This window comes from Bos taurus, chromosome 9 (assembly GCF_002263795.3).
Source record: "Bos taurus isolate L1 Dominette 01449 registration number 42190680 breed Hereford chromosome 9, ARS-UCD2.0, whole genome shotgun sequence".
NCBI classification, from domain to species: Eukaryota; Metazoa; Chordata; class Mammalia; order Artiodactyla; family Bovidae; genus Bos; species Bos taurus.
This window is the reverse complement of record NC_037336.1, coordinates 15,296,814-15,309,618: the sequence shown is the minus strand read 5'-3', so window position 1 is coordinate 15,309,618 and position 12,805 is coordinate 15,296,814. Positions and strand designations below refer to the sequence as shown.

General features: G+C 32.9%; 1 protein-coding gene and 1 non-coding gene across 11 annotated transcripts in view; both read right to left on the bottom strand.

Annotated features, from left to right (window-relative positions):
* Positions 1–12,805, bottom strand: part of SENP6 (SUMO specific peptidase 6) — a 143,644-nt gene that overhangs the window by 76,189 nt on the left and 54,650 nt on the right. For 6 of the 10 annotated variants that reach the window (XM_005210668.5, XM_005210671.5, NM_001192790.4 and 3 more), the window contains 2 exons: positions 11,893–11,988; positions 6,786–6,806 (listed from right to left, as the gene is read on the bottom strand). In XM_005210668.5, coding sequence (XP_005210725.1) covers positions 6,786–6,806; positions 11,893–11,988 — 117 coding nt within the window. Of the gene's footprint in view, positions 1–6,785; positions 6,807–11,892; positions 11,989–12,805 lie in introns of those variants that run through there. The other 4 variants (XM_005210670.5, XM_059889769.1, XM_005210669.5 and 1 more) reach the window with 3 other exon arrangements.
* LOC112448206 (U6 spliceosomal RNA) lies at positions 782–886 on the bottom strand. Its single transcript, XR_003036589.1, has one exon. It is a non-coding gene; the product is annotated as a U6 spliceosomal RNA (small nuclear RNA).

The window sequence follows — 12,805 nt, the reverse complement described above, 5'->3', positions numbered from 1 at the left end:
ACTAGTTAGTTATTACATAGAATACCCCTCAACGTGTGTCTGGTGTTTCACTCATGACTAGACCGAGCCTGTAGGTTTGGTGGATGTCTCATCACATCCTATCAGAGGTTACATGATATCAGTGATTTATAACACCAGTAAGATTAACTGTGATCATCTGGCTAAGGTAATGTCTGTCAGGTTTCTCCACTCCAAAGTTTATTTTCCAGTTCCAATGTTCTATTTGGAAGCAAATTCAATTAGTCCAGCCCACAACAGAGGCAAGGGTACTTAAACTCTGAGGCTTCTTCCCTGGTGTCTCAATAGTAAAGAATCCACAATGCAGGAGACGCAGGTTTGATCCCTGGGTCAGACCCCCTGAAGAAGGAAATAGCAACCCACTCCAGTATTCTTACCTGGAAAATCTGGTAGACAGAGAAGCCTGGCGGGCTACAGTCCATGGAGTTGCAAAGGAGTTGGACACAACTTAGCAACTAAACAATGCTTCAATTCTATTTCTTCCTGAAGAGGGGAGTATCTACATATATTATTTATTTGGAATTCTTCTGCAGCTGTCAATTTCCCCCAATTCATTTTATGCAGCTTACAAAAATTTTAGGTTAGTTCAGTTAAGTAAATCACTTATTCAATTATTTATACCAGTACCACCAATGGATATTTATTTTATACTTTATGTTATAATCCAATTGTTTTGGTTCTGGCCCTTGGGAGCTCTTTCAGTTGGCTCTTGTGTTCCTTTCCTGTCCTTTTTAATTCTGATAAAATATTACATAAAATTTACAGAAATATGGAATGCTTCACCAATCTGCATGTTATCCTTGTACAAGGGCCATGAACATCTTCTGTACTGCTCCAATTTTAGTGTATGTGTTGTTGAAGTAAGCGCCCTTTGGTTTTTTGAATTGGATTCTGATACTACAAGATACTCTAAGATTATTTTGTGTTTTCCCTAACCCATCCCTGCTGCTGCTAAGTCGCATCAGTCGTGTCCGACTCTGTGCGAACCCATAGACGGCAGCCCACCAGGTTCCCCCATCCCTGGGATTCTCCAGGCAAGAACACTGGAGTGGGTTGCCATTTCCTTCTCCAATGCATGAAAGTAAAAAGTGAAAGTGAAGTCGCTCAGTCGTGTCCAACTCTTAGCAATCCCAGGGACTGAAGCCTACCTGTGTCCATGGGATTTTCCAAGCAAAAGAGTACTGGAGTGGGGTGCCATTGCCTTCTTCTAACCCATCCCTAGAATCAGCCATTTCTCCAGGTTCCTTTTATTAGAATATTAGAAACCAGGATCTGAGTGCTGGTTTATTTTTAGTTGGTTTTAATAATTCACTTTATAAACTGTTCCACTGCTGTAACTGATTGCAAAAGATGTAAACTTCTATAACAAAAATTAAATGTGTCTATTTTCCATTAAAATCCATTATTCTAAACTTATGTTTAAACTTCAAATTTTTGCAGATTTATTAAAATTTCCCAAAGTTGTACTCTAACCAAAAACATTTTTGCATTTTAAATATTTTAGGGGAGCTTTATTCATTTCTCAGAGTATGTCCATTATGAAATGCACTCCTTTATCCTATTTAATGCTTCTCATCCTTAATTTGGTCTCATTTGTTGCTAAAATTCTACTCATGCTTTTCTTTTGTTTGCATCTTTAACTTACTTTTAAATGGAGGATAATTGTTTTCTAATAGTCTGTTGGTTTCTGCCATATTGTTTGTGTCTCTTTTGACTCTAAGAGTCAAGAGACCCTTTACTTACAAACCATTATTTTAGAAGTAGCTGATTCTTATAAATAGTATGATACAGCTGAGTTTAAACAACATATTTGTCTTTTAATAAACATATTCAACCTGATCACAATTATTGCAGCTGATAAACTTCATGTTTTCCTTTCATCTTACCTTATGAGTTAGTTGTTTTTTATATTTGTTTCATTCTTTCCTCTTTTTTCCTATTTTTACTGACTTACACAATTACTTTTCTTTCTTTTTAAATTTATTTATTTGGCTGCGATGTGTCTTAACTGAGGCATGTGGGATCTAGTTCCCTGACCAGGAATCGAACCCAGACTCCCTGCACTGGGATTGCGGAGTCTTGGTCACTGGCCCACCAGGGAAGTCCCCACAATTACTTTTCATTTATTTTTTTCTCCTCTGGTTAATGTAACAAATACAATAGTTACCTTCCCTGTCTCAACTCTTACTTCAATTGCATACTATGTTCATTAACATGGTATCAAGATTCCAACTATTTCCTCAAGCAAGATATTCTACACACCCCAAAGACATAAAGATCTTTAAAATCCTTTCACTTCCCCATCCTATCCCATTCAATCCCTCTCCCTTAAAAAGCCATAAGATTCCTTTTACCTATGTCTTTCTACCTCTCTAATTCCTAGACTTTGCTGAGCTATTAATAGTTTTGAACAGTCAAAGATTATTACTGCTATTCTATTTGGTAAGTGAAACAAGCTTAGCCTCAATTAAATAACCACATAAACCATACATAAAAGACTATTTTTTAAAAAATCTCAGATATTTATCAGGTAGTAACACTTCTCTACCTAAAATGCACTGCACGTTTTCAGTGAGTGCACCAATGTAAAACTCAAACTCTTGAGATCATCTTACAAAGCCTTTTATGATCTAGGGGTTCTAGCTGACCTTACTAAAGCAACCCTCGTAACATTTTCCCCTTTGCTCCCCAAGTTCCAGCCACAGTGGTCCTTCTTTCTTTCTCTGAACATACCTACTCATGCCAGCATTAATATCTTAGTACCACCTCTTTCCTATCTGAAGAAGCCATCTCTATGATCACTGTATCTGAGTCTACATTCAGTCAGTCCTCGCTTAAACGTTAGCTTTGTAGCTGAGTTTCTCTGAATATCTAAAGAAACCATATTGTCACACTATATCACATCATCCAATTGTACTTTTAAACACAGAACTTATTAGGTGCTTTACTTATTCATTATCAGTTGTTGTCCATCAAAATGTAAACTACAGGAAAACAGAGGTCTTGCCTGTTTTGTTCATCACTGTATTCTTATGCCTAGAACATAGCAGGCACTTGATAAATAGTTGGAAGGAATAAATGTATATAACTAAAAGGCAGTATGTAATTGGAAGTGTATTTATCAGGTCCAACAATTATCTAAATATTGCAGTACAAGGATGACAATGTCAAAACTGAACCATTGGCTACCATGCAGCCACCATAAAGGAATTCAAAATATTAGCCTATGTGAAAATAATATAATTCAGGCATGGTAAACTAAACATTTATTGATTAGACAGGCTAGCCGGAAGTTCACCACACCTGGATTCTCTAGTCTGTTTACTGTCCTTCTTCCTTTTTAGACCTTTTCTAACGTTTCCATATTCAACCACTGTTTTCCTCACAGTATGCTTTATTATGTGGCAAGGCATGTCATTCTTCTCTTCCCTCATTTACTCTTTTTACAAAATTAAGACTGTTGCTCTTCTCCAATATTTACTCTTCGAAACAAACTTGAGTCAATTGGTCAAATTTCCTAAAGTAACAAAGTCAACAGGATTTCTAACTAAAACTCCATTAAATTTATCTTAAGGAGCAACTCTATCAAATAACCAACCAGGAAACCAAATATATGCCTCAAATCAGGGTTCTTTAGGTATATTTATAAGGGAGCTATACATCATTAATTTTATTATTGAATATTTTAGTTTCTACTATGAATGAAATTTTGATCTTTTCAATATATACTTCAATTGATGAGTGAATTAAAAAAACTTAATTACTATTAGTCTTACAATCCAGTATCTTGCTATACTCATTTCTCAGATATCAAGATAGTATTTTATACAGCTAATATAAATTGGTACTACCTGTCTGCAAAACAGTTTGGAAGTACCTATCAAGAACATTAAAAATATTTATAAAGAATCCTTCCTAGAGATTTATCTTAAGAGACATATTTAGAAATTTATATACAAAGTTGTTCATCAATGTGTCATATGTAACAGTGAAAAACAACCAGACATGGGCTAATGGGTAAATAAATTATGTATATCTGCAGGACAAGCTATTCTGTGATCATTAAAATTCATTTTTAGAAGCCAAAATTCAGAATATGCAGCTGTATTTTTACTATGACCCCCCTGTTAGATATAAAGGACAGAGGAAAATACATTGTAAAAGAAATGTATAAAGATGCTAATGATGTATTATAAAATATTTCATTATAACAGTTGTCTTTTCAAACATACCCCATATTTAAGTAAACATGTCTAGTGTTTCACATATATTCTTTCACTACATTCTTTTCACCTTTGTACCTTTCTGTTATTTCAAAATTCTGTATAATATGAACATACTATTTATAATAAAATATTTTTAAAACTTTTGAAATTACTATGTGCTCATTTCATAATGGGTCACAGTCTATTTAAAGAGGGGGGAAAGAACAGTTCTAATACCAGATTAAGTATCCCAGGCTGCTGGTGCCAGCACGTACACTGTATTCATAACCCACTGTCCAAGAGTCAGAAAAGAAGTCACTTAAGTCATCAATGTCACTTACAACAAAGAAAAATGGGAGCAATTTTTTTAAGTTTGAAAGCTCTGGACCTTAAAATGATTTATTATTTATTCCAGCTTGGTTTTAAACCTAAAATATACCTCATTGTGCCCAGTATATAGTTTAACCTTCCACAACTTCCTATCTTTCAATTTATTACATAAGCTATCCTCTTGTAAAGCAATCATTTAGTTCAGAGATTTTTAGTCCTTCATATGTTAAGGGATAAGGATAAAAAATTTTCTATTGCTCTTCAAAGGTCAGAAAAAAAGATGTGACTTTGCTTGTAAGAAGAGAGGGGAAAAGGCTTATGTCAAAAATAGTTCCAGAGTAAAATCTACTGACAGAAAATTTCTCAGCTTAACTCTGACAAAGATAAAATAATTTTAGGTAAGAATCCAAAGGATTAATGGACTAAATTGAAGCTAACAGTAACAAAGGTGCTAAATAAAGCACTCCAGTGTATTTACGTATTTTATAAATACCTGCTGCTTTATGCTAGTCCCTGACTGTAATGTTGGTACAAAAGACAAAGAATTTCAGTATCTATTACAGATATTTCAAACTTTACAGAATATATGTCACTTTCAAATTATTATCTCATTTGTTCTTCACAAATCTCCTTCAAAATTGGGCAAATATCATTATTCCCATTTTAGAGTAAGTTATATGGTAACACTGGTTACTTAATTCTATACCTTTTGATTCCTATTCCAGTTTTATTCCAACAAGACTACAAGCTCCAAGAGGGTAGGGATTTCTGTCTGCTCCTAGAAGAGTGCCTTGGCACATAGAGTCACTAAAACATTTGCTGAATGTATCAGTGAATAAATTTCCACAACAGAAATATGCCTAAGAAGCCAAAACAGTGGGGGAAAAAAGTCAGTTTAACTCTCCAAGGCTATTGGGAGAAAGAGAATACTCTAAGCTCTATACTATTCTGATAATATAACAATACCTGCATTTTATCTACTATAACACACAGGAAGGAATGTTTATTTCTATAAAACAACAGTCTGGTTCATGTGTGACTGTATAGTTATTTAATGTATATTCTTCAGCAATTTTATTAAAAAATCTTATTAATGGTCTTCTCTCCAAAATGAGTCATTTATGAGTTAAAAATTTAAAAGACATAAAATCTATATCTGACAAGAAATAATAATTTACTCAAAGAGAAATAGAAGAATAAATTTTGTTTTCCAGGATATAAGTAATAAAATATCTGCACAACCCATTCATTTAAAACATATAAGAACTGTGAGGTATTTCAGAATTATAAAATAATATGCCTAAATCTTTTGCTGACAGAATCACCTTATAGCTCAGAAACTTGGTGTTCATGAAGTAAGATGGAATATATAGCATTCTATAAAACACTGTAAGTTGTCCTCTTTGCTTCCTCTACACCTTTAAACAAAAGTATAGAGTCAAAGTCACACAATTAAATCAAAGTATAGAATGTCCCTTCTTTTGACTGTCACCAATGACACAAAAGTATTGTCTTAATACAAGCGTTGTTTACCTGTTTTGGGAGGGGAGAATTCATAAAAGGTTCCTGAGATTCAGGGAAGCAAGACAAAAAGATACGCACATGCACAAAAATTTCCACATATACACATTGAGGAGAGAGCTATTCTTAAGGGTATTTGCTTCAAAACAACTACAATCATTTCACTATTCAAAGAAATGTGTTCTTAAAGACTTGTTTCTATGTTATTTACGTTACATTATTCAACATTTCTGCTAAAGGATGATGTGTCTGCTAGAATTATTACAAAGGGAACAAAGAAGGATCATAAAATTCTGTCACAAAATTTTGGGTCAGAATAGAGTTTTAACTCCAAGCTTAAGGTATTCTATTCAATTTTTCACCTCACTCTAATAAAGTATTAAGCAAAAATATTATCAGTAAAATACAACAAGAAATATTTATATTATGTAACTGAAAATAATTTTACTACTAAGATCCTGAAATACTTTATTTAAAGTAGTTACACATCAGTATAAATAAATAATAATCATTCATGGGAAAATGTATGTTGAGAATTATGGTGAAATATTACTCACGTAAATCAAATATCACGTTGTGCTATGTTTCCTTTTATTAAAATAATTAATAAGCTTAATGATGAACTCGAATTCAGTGATTTTTCAAAGCATATAAATAATATGATATTTTATTGTTGTATCCATGCTCTAATTTCATCAATATTAAGCTTACCTTTCCTTTTGGTCCAGACTGCTTAAAACATGAAAAAGAAAAAAAACGTAAGAGGCAAGACCTCATTTTGATATATCACTATAGTTTTAGTAAGTGCAGTCAATAAGGCAAAACTATGATTTACTTGTTTTAAATACATCACATATGTTATATACTAGTGCTTTCAATCCTCTCAGATATGTAAATTGGTTTTCAATTTTTGTCAGTACAGAAACTAATTTATATCTAAACATATTTAAAGAAGAAAAAAGGATGTATAAAGGTCAAAAAATTCTTGAAAGAGCTTTATTTAACGATACAACATTTTAGGACATGTGTTATTTAGAGTGGTTACAACAATAGTCTCCAAGGAACAATACAATTTTCTAAAAGCTATACAATTTTTAGAGGTCCCAATTCCGTTATCAGGAGCGATTACAGCAGTCCCTTGGTTATCTGTACGGGATGGGTTCTAGGACCCCATGCAGATACCAAAACAGTGGGTACTCATGTCCCTTACATAAAAGGGTATGGTATTTCCTCCCATATACAGCAAATCATTTCTAAATTACTTATAGTGCCTAATACAATGTAAATGTTATATAAACAGTTGCAAGCACGAGCAAATTCAAGTTTTGGTTTCTGGAACTTTCTGGAATTTTTTCCTTGAATATTTTTTAATCTGTGGTTGGTTGTATCCACAGATGTGCAACCTCCAGATACAGAAGTCCAACTGTATTTGCTTCTGAGCCAAAAAAAATCAAAAATAAAAATTTAAGGTTGACACTTTTCCACAAAAGCTTTATATTAAATACAAATATATGGCTGGAGACACTAGAAAAAATCCTGGGACTTAAAATCATGGCCTCTATTCAAAAGTCCAAAGTATAAAAGGTCCACCCTTTTCCACAGTTCATGGAAAATTTAAAAAGCTATCAACATCAATTACTCAAGGGTTTTTATAAAACCCTCAATTTAGAATAAGAAAGAGTCACATTCTGCAATTATTCCTATTACAAAGAAAAATAAATATTCAGAACTGTAAGCAAAACATAGTTAATAAAAATCTCTGAGTCCCTATATTAACTCCTGAATTCCTATCATGTGAAGCATACAAGTAAATTATCCATTCAGTCCTGGCAAATTAAGAAAAAATAATATGGTAAGTTGGTTTTACATAAACAACATTGAAAAGAAACATTTATCTCTTTAAAAAAATTTTTTAATGATAAGGAAAAGAAGTATTACAAACTTATATGAATACCATATTTGAAATTTTACTTTTGTTATTTAAAAAATGTGATAATCTGTATAAGATAAATTTATATTGGACAAATGACAGAAAAATGAAGGAAAATTATCTATCATAAACCTATTAAAGTGAAACAAAATATAAACATAAAAGCTCAATCTGTCTGTCCTTATGTATTTATTTCTTATGGTGTTACATTTTTAAGAAAAGTAAAATGAAAACCAAAACTGAGGCATTAATACCTAATCTAGTCATTTCCTACTCTACACTGTTGTGCCCAGAGTTCTCACTGTTGTGAAAAGAGTTTAGTACCACAGACAGAAAGGTAGAAGACACAGTAGAAACGGGCTTGGTTCTTTCCAATAAACCAAAGGAGTTACGAAGAAAATAAAACCCCAAAATACATACATTCATGTTCACGTCTCTTACACTTGAAAAAAATGCATTTTCTATGATATTTAAGTATGAGTTATGGTAGTTTTCCAATACTCCTCACCTCAATATGTGTTTATTATCAAGCCCTGCCCTAGAAGAGCTTATATATTCAAAGAAAGAGAGAGAGCAAGAATAAAAGAAGGAATAAAGCTTTTAAAAAATGAGACAGGAAGCCATTATTGGTAATGTAAGACTTCGTAAAACTGTTGATTTAATGTTCCTTTTGGACTACTTCTGCTCTTAAAATTTAAAAAGAAAACAAGCTGATTGATTCTGGTATCTATGATTTGATTTTTGACTTCCTTTTGGTCAAAGTGGTACTTTTCATTAATAATGAAATCTTGCTTATTCCAGGAGCCCATTTTCCTATTTATGAATTATATATGCTTTTGTAAACATTCATGTTCCTCTAGAGTCCTTTTAAGTCTTTCTACCTAGCCTTAAATAAAAATTAAAAAAAGGCGAAAATGTAAATAAAACATAAATCAATAAATAAGTTCTTTTTCCAAGTCTAGTTAAAGTTAGGAGTGGAAATGGTACAGTTATAAAGATTTTTAATTTTCTGCATTTCATTTTTTTCTATACTATCTCCATCACTATTAGTATATAAACAACCTACCTTTTAAATATGAATTAACATTTGGAATAGCAGTAAGAAACCAGACTGTACCCATAATATCCTCCAAATCGTAGTTAATCTGATTTGATACTTTAACACTCCTTTCTTTTAGATTAAAAAGGTGTGATGTACTTATTTCAATATCTTACAAACTATACAAAATGCAGGTCTGATTTACTTAAAAGACAAGGTACACCACTCACCCCAGGAGGCATGGATTATGTGTGTGAATCACCAACTAGTAACACTGCCTTTAATTTCAAATGCAGAGGTGAGAAAATAAGAAAAATTAGGTGAAACCATAAAAGCCAGTGTGCTTTTACACATCTGAGGCCTGACAATTGTGCCAACACTACACTAATTAAAACCAAAAGTTTGCTAGCTATCATCTTGGGTGAAGGTTTTTTTCATGCCCATTGAAGATGTGGTTCCTACCCCATGGAGTGTTCTCTTAAGGCTAAAACACTCAAAAGCTTCTTTAATACTTCCTTTGTGCATTTTTCACTGCTTTGTACTACACATACTTTGCATACTGCTACTGTACTCACCAGGTAAACATTTGCTTACTTGTTACTCTGTCTTCTACCCTAACCAAACTTGAGTTTCAAGGAAAAAACTGTGATACTCATCTTTGACTACTCTGTACCTATGTATGTAGGTACATGTATGTAGCATTCTGCATGCTTAATCATGTTCCACTCTTTGCAACACTTTGGACACTAGCCCACCAGGCTCCTCTGTCCATGGGATTTTCCAGGCAAGAATACTGGAGTGGGTTGCCATTTCCTCCTCCAGGGGATCTTCCCAACCCAGGGAATGAACCTGCGCCTCCTGTGTCTCCTGCACTGCAGGTGGATTCTTTACCCACTGAGCCATAGGTATGTAGCATAAAATCACTCAAAACTTTTGAAGGAAGGAAATTGGGAAAACTCTCAATGACTAGTGTTTGCAAGTCATAATCTTTTTAATGACAGTCACACTGCAGTAGCACTAAGAAATATTTATTCTATGAGAGACAAACCTAAGGAGAATCTGTCCTGTAGACATGACACTTCACGGTTTCCCTTAAGGCCCCTACTTGTCCTTCACTTGTATTTTCACTCAGGATTGTTTTTTAAATACATTTGAAATCGTTTTTTATTTTTCTAAGAAACATTATTTTACTAATACATACCACTCCTATTAACAGAAACTAATTTTTTATACAGAGGCGTAATGTATACCTTATACATGGCAAGGTATGAGGTGCCATGACACAGAATTAAAAAAAAAACACAAGCCAATTCCCAAACTGAAATTAATTTTTAACATTACCAATGAAGAAAGGCGAAATGGGGAGAATAAGGCATAGTGTAAATAATTCTGAACTACTAGTTAACTTCTAAACCAGTAATAATCTTGGTTGTAGAATATATCACTTGATTATAAATTAGTATTTCAACTTACACCTCATTTTCAGAATAGAAAGTAGGTTTTTCTTAGTGATGAATTGTATCAATGTGATCAGTATATGAGAAACAGTGCGTCTATCCTTCTAAACTTCTTCCTTCCCCTTAATTACTTTGCTTTCATTGTTTCTTCTCATGTTGTGCTATGTGTAGGCCACAGAGCTTGATGTGTAAGGCAAGTCAATTTTTTGGTATGTATAGTAATTTGCCCATTTTTTTAGCTGAATTTCTAAAACATCTTACAGTAAAACTATGAAAAATATTTAGGCAAAGAAAAGATTTTCTTATTGTGCTAAAGTATGAGAAAAACTTAAGGTTTTTAAGTTGAAACTCTGTGTTATAGCAAATACAGCAAGGCTAAGAGTCAGGACACATTTTCTCAATGAAGAGCAGTCTAGATCAGCAGTCTAAAGACTGAAGAAAAACATCTAGTACATATTTTAAAATGAACATCTAGCACATATTAAAAAAAACCTTTAACTTTTACTAGCTATAAAAATGTAATGCAACTATTCAAAATGCAAGAAATAAAGAGATAAATTATTTTGTAATTGTTGGAGCCTAAAAAATTTTTTGTTGGCTGAAATTGACTAAGAACTGAAATTCAACTGAAACTTCATTACCATCCAAAAATGGTTATGAAAAACCTCAAAAGCATTTAAGAACATCAACTATCACACTATCCCTTGAACTATTTCAAGATTCAAGTAGGACTTTCATGATCAATGAGAACAGTCATATTTATGAAAACACAGAAATATCTCGTTTAAAACAATGTGATTTACTTTGATACTATGAAACCTTATAAACCTTACAAAGAAAGTAAAGTAATAACTATAGTTTTACTCATCAGAACTAAAGTACCAGCTGAAGACCTCTCTGTTAAATGTAAAAATCAGCTTAATTTAACAGGAATATAATCCAACAGAATGGCTTTTACTTAAAATGTCTGTTTACAGACTGCAATTTATTTAAAAGTAGGTATAAAATAAAAAAATTGTAGGGTATGAATTATATCAGAAACATGAGTATCTCTTTAGAGACAATGGAAACATAGTGAAATTCTAGAAAGTAAGAAAAAAGGTTCTTTTAAAAAAAAAAGGCAGTGACCAACTCTTATTAAAGAGGATGATAAGTATATACTGCTCCTGCTGCTAAGTCACTTCAGTCGTGTCCGACTCTGTGAGACCCCATAGACGGCAGCCCACCAAGCTCCCCTGTCCCTGGGATTCTCCAGGCAAGAACACTGGAGTGGGTTGCCATTGCCTTCTCCAATGCATGAAAGTGAAAAGTCAAAGTGAAGTCGCTCAGTCATGTCCGACTCTGAGCGACCTCATGGACTATATACTAAACAATGGTAATTAGAATCCTTACCTTTGGGCTGCTGTTTTTACTATTGCTATCTGTGCATTAGCATGAGGAAAACGTCTTACACTTCCAGAGCATAATGATGTATTTTGTGTATTTTCACTGCAGAGTCAAGAAACAAAGAATAAATTAAACAGGGAAAAATTATATATACATAAGAAAAATACATCCTTTAAAATCTGAGGACACACACAAAAAACTTAATCACTTATAAGAACTTTTTTATACATAAACCCACTGCCCATGTTAAGTTTTCCAATAGTTTCCACTTTCTGAATTTGTCTCCAAAATGTTTCCAATCCAGTTTATTAAAGAAGGTAAAGAGTAGAACATTAGAACAGAAATGAGGAATCCTAAACATATATTTCACACTGTAATATTTCCTGTAAATTAATCCAGATATATTTCTTCTTATTCTCTATTTAGGAATATCTATTGAGGAAAAAAAAGCTATACAAAGCTTCCTTATGTGCCAAAATAATAATAAGTGTCAATTATTAAAAAAATTAAAAGTGCTAAATTCTACTTTTGACTCTCCACTGACTTGAAAATTAGTTAGCCTTTATGTTTCTCAAATGACTTATAAACTAAGAAAGTAAAAATAAAACAGTGATTTCAATCCTATTTCTGGGATATGCAATAGACCAATCATATCAGTAACAGTGGTTCACTATGACAACAACCAGGAAAGATGAATGATATCTAGAAGAAAAGCAGAATAAGAAATCTTAAGGAAAAAAAAGAAAGAAAGAAAATAAAAGGAGTGCCTCACTGAGAGTTTTGCCAAGAGAACTCACTGGTCATAGCAAACATACTCTTCAAACAACACAAAAGGAGACTCTACACATGGACATCACCAGATGGTCAATACCAAAATCAGACTGATTTTATTCTTTGTAGCCGAAGATCGAGAAACTCT